The sequence below is a fragment of the Balaenoptera physalus genome (assembly GCF_965194825.1).
Source record: "Balaenoptera physalus genome assembly, chromosome: 13".
In the NCBI taxonomy this organism is placed as follows: domain Eukaryota; kingdom Metazoa; phylum Chordata; class Mammalia; order Artiodactyla; family Balaenopteridae; genus Balaenoptera; species Balaenoptera physalus.
In genome coordinates, this window is record NC_138892.1 from 63,549,455 (window position 1) to 63,562,094 (window position 12,640).

The 12,640-nt window shown below is 38.7% G+C and overlaps 1 protein-coding gene and 1 long non-coding RNA gene across 10 annotated transcripts in view; one reads left to right on the forward strand and one right to left on the reverse strand.

Annotated features, from left to right (window-relative positions):
- The window catches only part of TFCP2 (transcription factor CP2), a 52,082-nt gene extending 44,853 nt beyond the window's left edge, over positions 1 to 7,229 (forward strand). For 5 of the 7 annotated variants that reach the window (XM_082421420.1, XM_082421421.1, XM_082421423.1 and 2 more), the window contains 5 exons: positions 559 to 649; positions 2,647 to 2,771; positions 3,207 to 3,349; positions 5,318 to 5,369; positions 5,775 to 7,229. In XM_082421420.1, coding sequence (XP_082277546.1) covers positions 559 to 649; positions 2,647 to 2,771; positions 3,207 to 3,349; positions 5,318 to 5,369; positions 5,775 to 5,812 — 449 coding nt within the window. In that variant the 3' untranslated portion in view covers positions 5,813 to 7,229. The remainder of the gene's footprint in view (positions 1 to 558; positions 650 to 2,646; positions 2,772 to 3,206; positions 3,350 to 5,317; positions 5,370 to 5,774) is intronic. The other 2 variants (XM_082421425.1, XM_082421424.1) reach the window with 1 other exon arrangement.
- The window catches only part of LOC309641482, a 64,207-nt gene extending 51,633 nt beyond the window's left edge, over positions 1 to 12,574 (reverse strand). Inside the window, exons 1-4 of one of the 3 annotated variants that reach the window (XR_014252625.1) lie at positions 12,397 to 12,574; positions 12,067 to 12,198; positions 11,314 to 11,414; positions 2,711 to 2,781 (exon numbers count right to left, since the gene is read on the reverse strand). This is a non-coding gene — a long non-coding RNA (uncharacterized lncRNA). Of the gene's footprint in view, positions 1 to 2,646; positions 2,782 to 11,313; positions 11,415 to 12,066; positions 12,199 to 12,396 lie in introns of those variants that run through there. The other 2 variants (XR_014252623.1, XR_014252624.1) reach the window with 2 other exon arrangements.
- Positions 12,575 to 12,640: the final 66 nt, after the last annotated feature.

The window sequence follows — 12,640 nt, forward strand, 5'->3', positions numbered from 1 at the left end:
GGAAATTTTCCCCTTGATATCACTATATTATGTTTTCTTTGCACATTCCACTCTTATTTAGCACCTTCTGTGTACCAGGTATGGTAGGAATACACAAACGGATAAGGCATATTTCCTGATCAGTCACCATCTAGTATCAAAGAAAACCCAAATCAAAATAAAACCCTGAAAAAGGTAAACAAATAGTTGTGATGCAATAGATAAGTGTAAGGGTCTGGAGTTTGGGAACATGTGTGATGTGTGATGCGTGAGGTAAATCTTGAGGGCTGAGGAAGAGCCTGTTGGTCAGACATTGGAAGGATATTTCAGGCAGGAGGAACAACTTGCTCATTAGGCGTGATCAGCATGATGAAAGCATCGGGTTAAATGAATAAGTTAATTGGGTGGGAATGGAGGTGGGAGAGGATGCAGGGGCCAGGTCATGGAGGGCCTTATATGCCACGCAAGAGATGATGACTAGCATACTAGTAATGAGGTGTCCTTGTAACAGAGTCCATTTTAAGTCATTAATGAGGAGAATCTTTGCCTTTATCACCCATTTTCTTATATTTATTCCAGGGGCAGATTTATTGAAACTAACTAGAGATGATGTGATTCAAATCTGTGGCCCTGCAGATGGAATCAGACTTTTTAATGCATTAAAAGGCCGGTATGTAATTAGTGTTAAAATATCAGTGGGGCTGGATTTCAAATGGATTTGGATTCAGGGACTCTTCACAATACTTTTTGTACAGCTGAATACATCTTGTCGAAACATTCTTTTTGAATGCCAGCTATGTGCCAAATAAAGATGAAAAGTATCTTTTCCTGTACTTGATCCAAGGAATTCCTCATGATATTCCATTTTTCATTAGTTTTTTTCATTCAATTAAATATCCATTGTCCCTGTTATGAGCCATTAGGCTTTGGTGATACATTGATGAGCTTTCTGATGGGGAGAGAGATAAAGATTATAAACTATAAGTATTTTGAATAGTGATAAGTATTTCGAAGGAAAACAAAACAAACAAATAAACAAAAACAAGGTTGTGGCCTACAGAGTACTCAGAATATAGTCAGGAAAGACCTCTCTGAGGAGGGGGCATTTAAACTGAGTTATGAGAAGGACGGAAGCTTTGGAGTCATGAGGGAAGAACATTCTATGCAGAAGAAACAGTGGGTGCAAAGGTCCTGAACTCAGTTTTACTAGAGAAGAGATTATTCTTAAGTTTCGGTAGGAATTGCTTAAGTGTCTGCTTACAAATATTACATGTAATACAGAGGAATTTCTAGTCTCTGTTTGGGATTTACAGTTTAAAATAGGAAGTAGTAATACTGATGGAAAAAACATACAGGTCAGTGCCATAGAACCAAATCAGTGACTAAATAATGAAACAGATTGTGAAGTATTTGTGTTTGTGTATATTACAAGAGATAATTGAATCAAGTTGGAAACTTTTAAGGAAAGAGGTGAAATTCAAGGGTTGATGACTAGGAGGAAAAGAATGGATCTTTCATTTTTAAAAGTATTACCTACAGAGGGGCTTCCCTGGTGGCGCAGTGGTTGAGAGTCAGCCTGCCAATGCAGGGGACATGGGTTCGATCCCTAGTCTGGGAAGATCCCACAGGCCGTGGAGCAACTAAGCTCGTGTGCCACAATTACTGAGCCTGTGCTCTAGAGCCCGTGAGCCACAACTACTGAGCCTGCGTGCCGCAACTACTGAAGCCCGCGTGTCTAGAGCCCATGCTCCGCAATGAGAAGCCACCACAATGAGAAACCCGCATACTGCAACGAAGGGTAGCCCACGCTCACCGCAACTAGAGAAAGCCCGCGCGCAGCAGCGAAAACCCAACACAGCCAAAAATAAATAAATAAAATAAATAAATTTATTTAAAAAAAAGTATTACCTACAGAGCATTTAGAAATAGGAAGGAATAAGATGATCAGAGCAAGAGGTAATTCAATATTGTTGTCTAAGAAGAAAGAACAGAAGGCTAAAGATGCTTAGGAGAAGATAATGAGGGAAATAAGATTTTCTAGTTTATCGTATTGGTACTTTTAAGTATCAATAGAAGGTATGTCTTGAACTGACCCACAAAACAGTGGCTCACACATTTTGAATCTTTCTAACCTTTACATCAAACGTTACAAACTCAAATGACTACAGAGACCACATGTAACTGAGTGACAGTCAAGTCTGGGGTGTACTGAAGAATGCATGCACCACGCAAGTAGAACAGCTGATTGGGTGTTTTGTAAGAATGAGGGCCTTGGATCACCAGATCTGATTTTTCAAGGAGAACCAGAGGTTTATATGAGGGCTTCTGTTGGAATGAATTCAGTTAAACACACACACACACACACACACACACACACACACACACACACACACACACACACACACACACACACACACACACACACACACACACACACACACACACACACACACACACACACACACACACACACACACACACACACACACACACACACACACCCCACCCAGTGGGGCGCTAATAAAACAGAGCAAATGAGCTGCATTGGCTCAAGGGCTGCCAGTTTTCAACCCCTGCTCTATAGCATTGATGTAGACACACAAGTTCTTCCTTAAAATGTGCTCACCGTGAAGATTTGAGTGACAGCTTTTGTTTTTTCCTCCCTAGGATGGTGCGCCCAAGGCTAACCATTTACGTTTGTCAGGAGTCCTTGCAGCTGAGGGAGCAGCAGCAACAGCAGCAGCAACAGCAGCAGAAGCACGAGGATGGAGACTCAAACGGTACTTTCTTCGGTAGGTCGTTCTGGACAGGCCAGGGCAGATAAGAGGGAAAACGAAGAGATGGCTTATGAGCATGTGTGATGGGAACTTATCAAACAGCAGATTCAGCATTTGCTCGAAGTAATGGTAATTGCTGATGTTTACTGAGTTCCTAATATATGCCAGGCACTATTCTCAGCACTTTTACATGTTTTAATTTTTACAACTGGTGTTTCCTCTTTGCAGTAGATTTTATTGCTCTTGCCAACATTTCGATGAGGAAGATGAGGCTTAGGGATGTTAAGTAACTTGCCCCAGGTCACACAGCTAGGGAGTGGTTGAGCTGGGATTTCAATTCAGGCAGTCTGCCTCTGAGTCCTTCAGAAAAGTGGGCATTCCTAGTGATCAGATTACATTTAAGACCAGAGACACTCTGTACTGACTGCCTTTGCTTTCTTCTTTTTGCAGTTTACCATGCCATCTACCTAGAAGAACTGACAGCTGTTGAACTGACAGAAAAAATTGCTCAGCTTTTCAGCATTTCCCCTTGCCAGATCAGCCAGATCTACAAGCAGGGGCCAACAGGAATCCACGTGCTCATTAGTGATGAGGTAGATTTTCAGCACAGCTGAATCACCAGATGACAATGATTTGTCTGGGCATATGACAGGAGCAGGAGCCGTTCTGCTGGGGCAGAGTGCTCTGTTTTCTAAGACAAGAGGTTTTCAAATGTTTTTGTTTGCTTACCTCCTACAATGATTTTTTAAAACTGTGTATCCCCTTGCACATTTTTAAGTTGACTTAAAATTTTTTTTTTTTTTTTTTTTTTAATAAATTTATTTATTTATTTATTTTTGGCTGTGTTTGGTCTACGTTTCTGTGCGAGGGCTTCCTCTAGTTGCGGCGAGTGGGGACCACTCTTCATCGCTGTGCGCGGGCCTCTCACTATCGCAGCCTCTCTTGTTGCGGAGCACAGGCTCCAGACGCGCAGGCTCAGTAATTGTGGCTCACGGGCCCAGCCGCTCCGCGGCATGTGGGATCTTCCCAGACCAGGGCTCGAACCCGTGTCCCCTGCATTGGCAGACAGATTCTCAACCACTAGCGCCACCAGGGAAGCCCGACTTAAAATTTTTTGTTTTAAGTTTAAATAGTTGCAAAAGATGTCATTTCTGGGCATATTATATGACATTTAAAAATGAAATGATTACTTCACTACTCTAGCTATATTCCATGTAACCTAAATACAAGAGTAATTTAATACTGTCATCTGTTTAAAAAAATACATGAATATACTTTTTTAACAGAATTTTTATATCATTTCTCTGCTTCCTTAAACTCGTATTTTCATTCACTTCCCCCACAGAATTTCATCTTACCATAACCTACTTTTATGCTTGAATATCTTTTATTAATTATCCTACCATATTTCTTTAAAACAAAAATTTGCTTCAATAAAAGTAAAAAATATCTCTTCTGAATAGAATTATCACCATAATTATACAATGGATTAAAATAACATAAATGTATTATATGTTTTGATAAGTAATTATTAAACATTAAGAAAAAATGTATTAATGCATTAGTGCATCTAGGGAGTTCCCTGGTAGCCTAGTAGTTAGGATTCTCAGCTTTCACTGCCAGGGCCTGGGGTTCAATCCCCGGTCAGGGAACTGAGATCCCGCAAGCTGTATGGTGTGGCCAAAAATAAATAAATAAATAAAATAAAATACAATAAAAGTGCATCTATTAATGAGATGGATGGGATTACTCGTTTCCTTACCCTCTCTCCCACAGACAATTAATTCATCGATAGATAAATACTGCCTATTGATTGCTAGAATGAAATAGAGTTCAGCATCAATTCCATCCTGTTTTTTTTCCCCTAGATATAAGTGCTGTGGAATCTGTTTCATATAAATTGATAGACAGGAATGGATGGAGTCTGCTGTAACAGCATTGCTGGATTTTTTTTTTTTAACTTCTGAGTTATGTGCCAAAAATTGCATAGTGATATTATCAAAAATTATTTTGAATCATCTGTCATTTGACAATTTGTGATTAGATCACTTCAATTCTGGTGAAAGGAAAGAATTGAAAATAAGACTTTATTACCCAGTCATTTGAGTTCCCATTTGCAATTACACTTTTGCATCCTGGAGGCTTTTATACCCCAGGGCAGTGCATCTTCATAGGATTTCAGGAGGGTGAAACTCTTGCCTTTATTTTATAAAATGGGAAAAGGGAGTTTGAGAAGGAAAGTGGGAAAGGAGAACTGAAGAGGTTCTCAGATGGTTTTAGGAAAGAACAGATATGGAAGTTTAATTCCTCCCATATGGGCGTATCTGTATCTGTGTGCCCCTTGGAAAGTCTTGGGGTTAGCCCAGGAAAATGCACACTCGAATTTTAAGAAAGCTGTTTTAGAATGCTTAGCTTTTAAAGCTTTTGAAAACTAAATAGGAGAGAAAACAAAACAAAGGATTATTCTTCACTTCTATCTAATATAATTAAAAAACACACAGGCAAAATAAATATAGCAAACCAAGGTTTTAATAATCAGCAAAATTTCTTGCTTTTTTCAGATGATACAGAACTTTCAGGAAGAAGCCTGTTTTATTCTGGACACAATGAAAGGTAATGAAGTAGTAAGACAAATGCCTTTCTCGAAGGAGTTTGAGGGTTTTTTTATAGTACTTCTTTGAGGCGAGAGGGAAAGTATTAACTGCCATATTTGAGGTAAAGAAAGTGACGTTATTAGAGATTGTTCCTTTTTATGAATTGGCTTCTTGCCATTATTAGAGTAGACAAAGTGTAACTGATGACTTCCTGCCATTTTCTTCCACCTTCCATGGACAAAGGATGAAACGGAGGCATGTTGTTCTTACAATGCATATTTATTACAAGTATTCTGTGATAATTAAGTATACTGCCCTTTGTCCTTCTGTTTCTTCTTTCTCTAAAGAACCTTACCACATATATTTTTCTCCTGCTGTGTTTTAGAGGTAACTAAAGACTACTCCTTTTTCTTTTTTTTTACAGCAGAAACCAGTGATAGCTATCATATCATACTGAAGTAGGTGTGCGGCATTCCGTCCTCAGTGGTTGCTGCTGCTTTCACCTGTTGGGAACTCCCCTCTTGAAGGGGGTTGCAAATGGAGCTTTGAAGGGCTGCAGGAACCTGACCCATCTGACTGTGTCCAGGCCTTGGAGGCAGAATCGCAGGCATCTGTGTTGGCCCAGGCTCTTAGGGCACCCACAGATTACTGCCCAACATGCATTTCTGCAACTATTTCTTATTTAAAATTTCTGGACCCTACCGTTGTTGAATATCAATAGAAACTCCACATCATTTAGGGTGTGCGTAGGGCATAATGATGATGAGGATTGTGTGACGTTTAATGGAAAGATGTTAAATTTTGTGATATGGAGCCATGTCATTTTTTTTTTCTAACATAAAAGCAAACATCTATATTCATAAGACTAGATCCTCAACCTTTTTTTGCCCCTGAAAACCTCATTAAAGAGAAATACGGAGAAAGAAGAAAATTCTTCTTTGGATTCCCCTGTAATTCTATGACTAATAGTAATTTTAGGTAACATTTATTGCACATTTAGTTGTGTCAGGCAGTGTGATAAATTCTTTAAATGGATTATCTTGTTTAAATCCTCTCAATAGCCCTATATGAAGTAGGTAATAATGATCCCTAATTGAAGGTGAGGAAATGGAGACATAGAGTGGCCAAGGAGCTTGCTGAGTAACAGGCAGCTAGCAGCTAGTGACACTGAAATGCAAACCCAGGCCGTCTGGCTCTTATTAACTGCCATCCGTGACTGCCACCCTTGCAGTCCTCTGTGCTTGCCACCGTTTCTTACTGTGGCTCTTCTGGTGAATTGGATATAACACTGAGCGAGAACTGAGGAATTAACACCAAAAGGGACAAACCACACCTAAATAATGATGAACAAATCAAGACCTACAAAAAAATGAAAACAGAGACACTTTCAAAGCATCATCAGTTATCAGATTCACAGAATTTGAGGTGGTGAAAACTAGGGATTATCTGTAACTCCCCAAATTCATTGTTCTTGAATGACCTTCTCAAACTATTTATTGAGTTAGACTAACCTCTGCTTTCTCTTTCCCCTCTCTGCATCTTCTCTTGGTATAGAAAGTTCTTTTACTCATGTAGCGTTCTTTTATATAAGCTTTACAAGAAATTCATTCCCATCCTGTTTGCATTCTTACCATATACTTTAGTTCTTCCTGATTGTGATTGTGTGCTCTTGTGTGTGTGTGCATGTGTAAGACTATGGGTCTTTTTTCACATGTAAAGTTTTATCCAGAAATCCCTCTACATGTTATGCTGAGGTGAAAAATGATAATGTTCAGAAGATTCTGTATTGGATTTGGATCTGTGTGTGTATTTTTAAAGCATTTGATAAAGTTTAAATGTTTTTATACAGAGATTTTCGTTCATTAAAATCAACCTTCAACATGGTCTGTTTTCTTTTGGTTTGAAAGAAATTGAAAAATTTGAAACTAGAAAATTAAGTCAAATGACTTGTTTAAAATCGACCTGGACAACTTGACATATTAGGCCAAAATACTTTTTTAGTGACTGATTACCAGATGTCCCCATTTTGGGGGGACATTTCTAATTGTATTATGTTCCTAGGACTGGTTCTCAGCTTCAGGGAAGTCAGCTCTCTCCCCAGCAGGCTGCTATTTTTTATTTTTATTTATTTATTTATTCCAATTCTTTCTGAATGTTAGGCTGGGAGGGTTGGACTTTTACGGTCCCTTCTAAATCTGAATCTGTGACTCTTGTTTACTGTAAATGATACACAGAATTCTATTAATATATTTACTATAAATTTACATTTACTAATTTTTACTTGGAGATAGAGGGTTTTTTAAGAGTAGTTTTCAAATTTATATAGAAATGAATTTATATAAGTTTGTAATCATAGATCCTCAAATTAACTAGAAAATCTCTTAGGCTTTCTTTAGCTTCAAACAAATAATTTATAGTGCTAATGCTATATAATTGATAAGAATTGGTGTAATGATAGAACATTGTAATTATTCAACTTGCTTTAAAAAATTGCATTTGTTCACTATTGAACCTTGCAGTTAAATGAAAATTTTAAACTAGCTTTTTCATAATGAAAGTAATACACAAAGTGATAGATTCAAACAATAAAGGTATAACTTACTTATCCTTGTCCCACTCTATAGAGGTAGCCATTGCAAAAAAGTTTTTCTCTTTCCCTCCCTCTCTCTCTCTCTCACACACACACACACACCCAGACGGGCTCATGTAGTACTAATGATCTGCAGTTTTCTTTTTATGTTTAATATGTCTTGAACATCTTTCTATGTTAGGATTTATAGTTTGACATTCTTTTGGAAAAAAAAAAAAAGGCCATTCCTTATGGATGCCATTTAGGTTAAGCCCATTTAAACACGTATTCTCATAAGTGTTTTGCGTGTATCTCTAAGATATATTCCTAAAAGTAAAATTTGCTGGATTTTGCCTCTTTAACCATGTGATGGTTGATATTTAAAATAAAGGAGATGGTTTATTGTTTCCATTAGAGTGAGGGTATATGAGAAGGAGAATGGTTAGATTTTAGGCCCTCCTGAGAAGCGGAGTAGCATCCTGTTTAACTTAGCATTGTCTGTACTGTTTCCTTGAAGTATAATAGGTTCCATCTAGAAGAATCTATTGTATAAAGACTTGATAGTTAAAAGGGAGTCACTGGGAAGTAAAAGGGTCACTGCAGAACTCTTAAGGACTGAATACCAGTCACTACGTAAAATGTGGCTATTAAGTAATAAGATTGTCCAATATTATGCCCCAATAATAAGAATGTTTGCCCACATATATGATTTATTTAAGACGCCACTTAAAGGGAGGGGAAATGGGGGTGGTCATCTTGTCTGGAAAGAGATTACAGTACGACAGATACAAGACAAGTAAGTAGAGTCTGAAAGACCTGAGAAGGTGAGGTTCTCTTGAGGGGGCAGACGTGATTCCTGGAAGTCAGGCACTGACTGTCAGGCACTGGGTACATTGTGAGGGGCAGAGCATGATCTCTCCACTGTGAGTTGGAGGAGCATGGCGAGTGAAGAAGGCTTGGCATAATGAGCCTAGCCATTTCTCATTTAGGCCTAATGAAAGAGTGTTCTGAAAACACTTTGTATCTCCAAGTCTCCTGAGAAAATCTTTCGTATAGGGTTGCTGCAGAGATTTGGGCTATCTTCAAACTACCATGAAGGATTGACTGAAGCTTCAGCATTCAGTTTTGAAAGTAACACAAATTTCAGGTGCAAATATTTGAAAACAAGACCGAGTTTCTCCTCCTTCGCTGAAGCTTTTTTCTCTGGCCAGTACCTAACAATTCCAGATAACTTGGGACCAGAGAGCTGTAGTTGAGCCTTTTTATCATTTTTCTGAATCTTTAGTTGTCTTACTTGGCCATGGATGGTTCCTCTATGGGAATTTGATCTGTTATGGCCTCTGCTGCTCTGTCATGAGAACTCCAGTCTCAGCAGGAATGGCACAAATGCCCCACCTAGCTGCATCTTTTTATATACTAATTCGTGTAAAGTAATCCTGCTTCATTCTTCTGCTTCTCCTAAAAATGCTCTATTTTCTTAGTCGTGACCTAAGGCTTTTCCTGCTAGAATATTTATTTTTAGTTTGTGATTAAATTATTGTTTCATTATACAAACTCCAAGACTTAAATGAGGAAGAAAGATGCCCTATGTGATGTGAGGTTAATGCCATCAGCACTTGTTTTCTGTTTTGTTAATACTTTATTTCTCCTCTATGCTTCTTTAATGACTTTGTATTTTGCCTTTGACCTTAAACTTCCATCTATTTCTACTTCCTTCCTTTTTCCGCATCTTTCCTCTTCACTTCCAGATCTCCTCTGTATTGTTCCTTATGAATTCTGGCCTGTTCAACAAATTAATTTGGAAATTGCAACGAAGTCTAGCATTTGCATTCTCAAATTCAGAGATTTAAAAGTTGTATATGAATTAAAATTTTCAATTGGATTAAAGTCAATTTTATAAAGGAACTTGCTATTTAAAAAATACTATTGTATTATTGTACTATTTTGTATTATATGGGATCTTTTGGGACATGAGTAATAACCAGTTTATCTTGTGAATCTGTGTTTTCATATATTTGCATAAGATGAGATACACATTCCTCATTTTAATCACTACAGATTCTTGTTTTCTTCCTGAGTTCTTTTTTTTTTTTTTTTGGCTGTGCTGTGTGGCTTGTGGGATCTTAGTTCCCCGACCAGGAATTGAACCCAGGCCCTTCACAGTGAGAGCACGGAGTCCTAACCACTGGACTGCCAGGGAATCCCCTCTTTCTGAGTTCTAATGTCTAATTTTTCATTTAAGGGTTTAGTTAATATCTTTCCCTAGACATCTTTATAACTTTACTTCAGACTTCATTCACCTTTTTTAAGCTTATTAAGCTTGACCTCTCTAAACTCACCCTTGCACTCTACTCCCTCAAACCTGGTTGTTATTTTGCTTTTTTAATAGGGTTTTTGTGTGTGTTATGCACATATATAGATCAATTTGTGTGTCTTTTTTGAAACCTTCCTTGATAAAACACATAGCTTCTTCGATTTTTTGTGCTTTTAAATTGCTGTGGCCCTGTCTTTTTCCCAGATTTGCTCTATTGATCTCTTTTGGTTAGTGTGGAATTAGTCACGAAGAGGTGCCTGTCTCTCTAGATCTGGATTCTAATTAAATGTAAATTAGTAAAGTAACATACAACTTCAGGGCTAAATCTACAAATTCCCTATCAGAAAAACAAATACAATGGCTTAGATTAAAAAAAATTTTTTTTTTAAATATTTATTTGTTTATTTTTTGGCTGCATCAGGTCTTAGTTGTGGCAGGTGGGATCTTTCGTTGCGGCATGTGGGCTCTTCCTTGCAGTGCATGGGCTTCTCTCTAGTTGTGGCATGCAGGCTCATTAGTTGTGGCATGCAGCCTTAGCTGCCCCGCGGCACGAGGGATCTTAGTTCTCTGACCAGGGATAGAACCCGTGTCCCCTGCATTGGCAGGGGGATTCTTAACCACTGGACCACCAGGGAAGTACATGCAATGGCTTAGATTTTACTTAACTCTTTTTCTCTAAGAAGCTCAGCACATAGTATCCTCTGATCTATTCATTTTCAACCTCCCTGGAGAGTGTACTCTTTATCTTTATTTATTAAAGAGTAGTTGATGCAGTACATACTTTGGTGTCAGATAAGCGTCTGTTCAAATCCCAGATCTTGCTCTTCCTGGATGTGACCTTGGACAAAATAATCTCTTAAACTTTAACTTTCTCATCTTAAAAAGGAGATAATGCTTAATGCATAGGGTTGTTAGGGGGATTACAAAGGATAATGAGTATAAAGCAGTTTTATTTTGTACGTAATGTACTTATTCAGTTGCTTAATAAATTTAGGATACTATTGACTACAAGATCACCTTTACATGTAGACATGACTGCAAGACAGACGTATAAACACTGCGCAGGACATAAAATCTGACCTTTGGTTTTCATCTTCATCTGTTGTTCTTGATCATCTGTCTTTTCTTCCTACTTGACTTTTTTGTCCCTAAAACCCACCCATCCATGAATTATGCATGGTCTGGAACAAAGCAGTCACATTTAGAATTAGATGTCCATTGTTATAATTTACATATTAATAATATTAGCATTTCTTTTCACTTTTCCTTGTATCTTCTGTTCTACTGCACTTAAGCTTAATTTACCTAGTGATTCTATCAAGACAATGAAATATGGTGAATAAGCGACTCTGTGATAAGTAGTTGTGATGTTTGTAAGTCCAGACGATCTTTTTGACTGATCTAGAGCTTACTGCCAAATTGGATTCTGCTGTCTCCTCAAAGGATGTGCCTAACTTTGCAATCTTCTAGTTTGGTGTCATTAACCAACAAAGCTTGGGCATTGAGGCTGATGGTACTCTGACAAATTTCCATGACTGCTCAAATTCTAGATGTGTAGGCATATGAAACACTTTTAGCCTACGCAGCATGGCCTTTAGGCTGTATTTTCGTTACTCAGCCCACTGATTCTACAGAGTCTGGGGTCTTCTCTTCCTTTTTGATTTCTGTGTGTCCAGGAAAAACACATTGCACTGTGTTGCAAACATTTTATACTACTAACTATTTAATCTCCACAAAACCCTATGAGATACATACTTTTATCCCCATTTTGCAGATGAGGAAGCCAAGGCACAGGGAAGTAATGGGCGAACTGGCACCATTGTAATAACTTACCTAGTGATGCTATCAAGACAATGAAATATGGTGAATAAGCGACTCGACGTACAACTTCTGATTTCTGAGTCTTTTTCCCGTTTTAAAAATGGATTGCACAGTTGTGAAGATCAGAAGTCATGTAAGAAATTTCTGGAAAGAAAACAATCCATCAATATATATTGAGATTACTCTGCATTGCTTGTACTTTCTTTATACCTTGGGCAGGCTGCAGCACGTCATGCTGCTTAAGACTTAGATCCCCTGAGTAAGGATAAGGGGGATTAAGTTCCTTAGGCATGGGAGTGTGGGCCTGGCGAAAGGAAAAGGGGAGTTATAGAGGAGAGTCACCGAAGATCTGTAGCTGAGGGTCTCCGCTTTTCCTCTTCAAAAGGCTGCAGTGGCGTCAACTCGCTTTCCCAGGGTCCGCTGCAGCGGAGTCACCCCCTCCTGAGCCTCTTTGCGGGCGAGTTTCGGCTTTGCGCTGGTAGCCGCCTCCAACTCCCGGCATGCCGCTGGGCGTGGGGCTGGCACGTAGACTCCATTTCCCAGCCTGCCCCGGGGCTCGGTCCGAACGTGCCGGCGCCTATAAGAC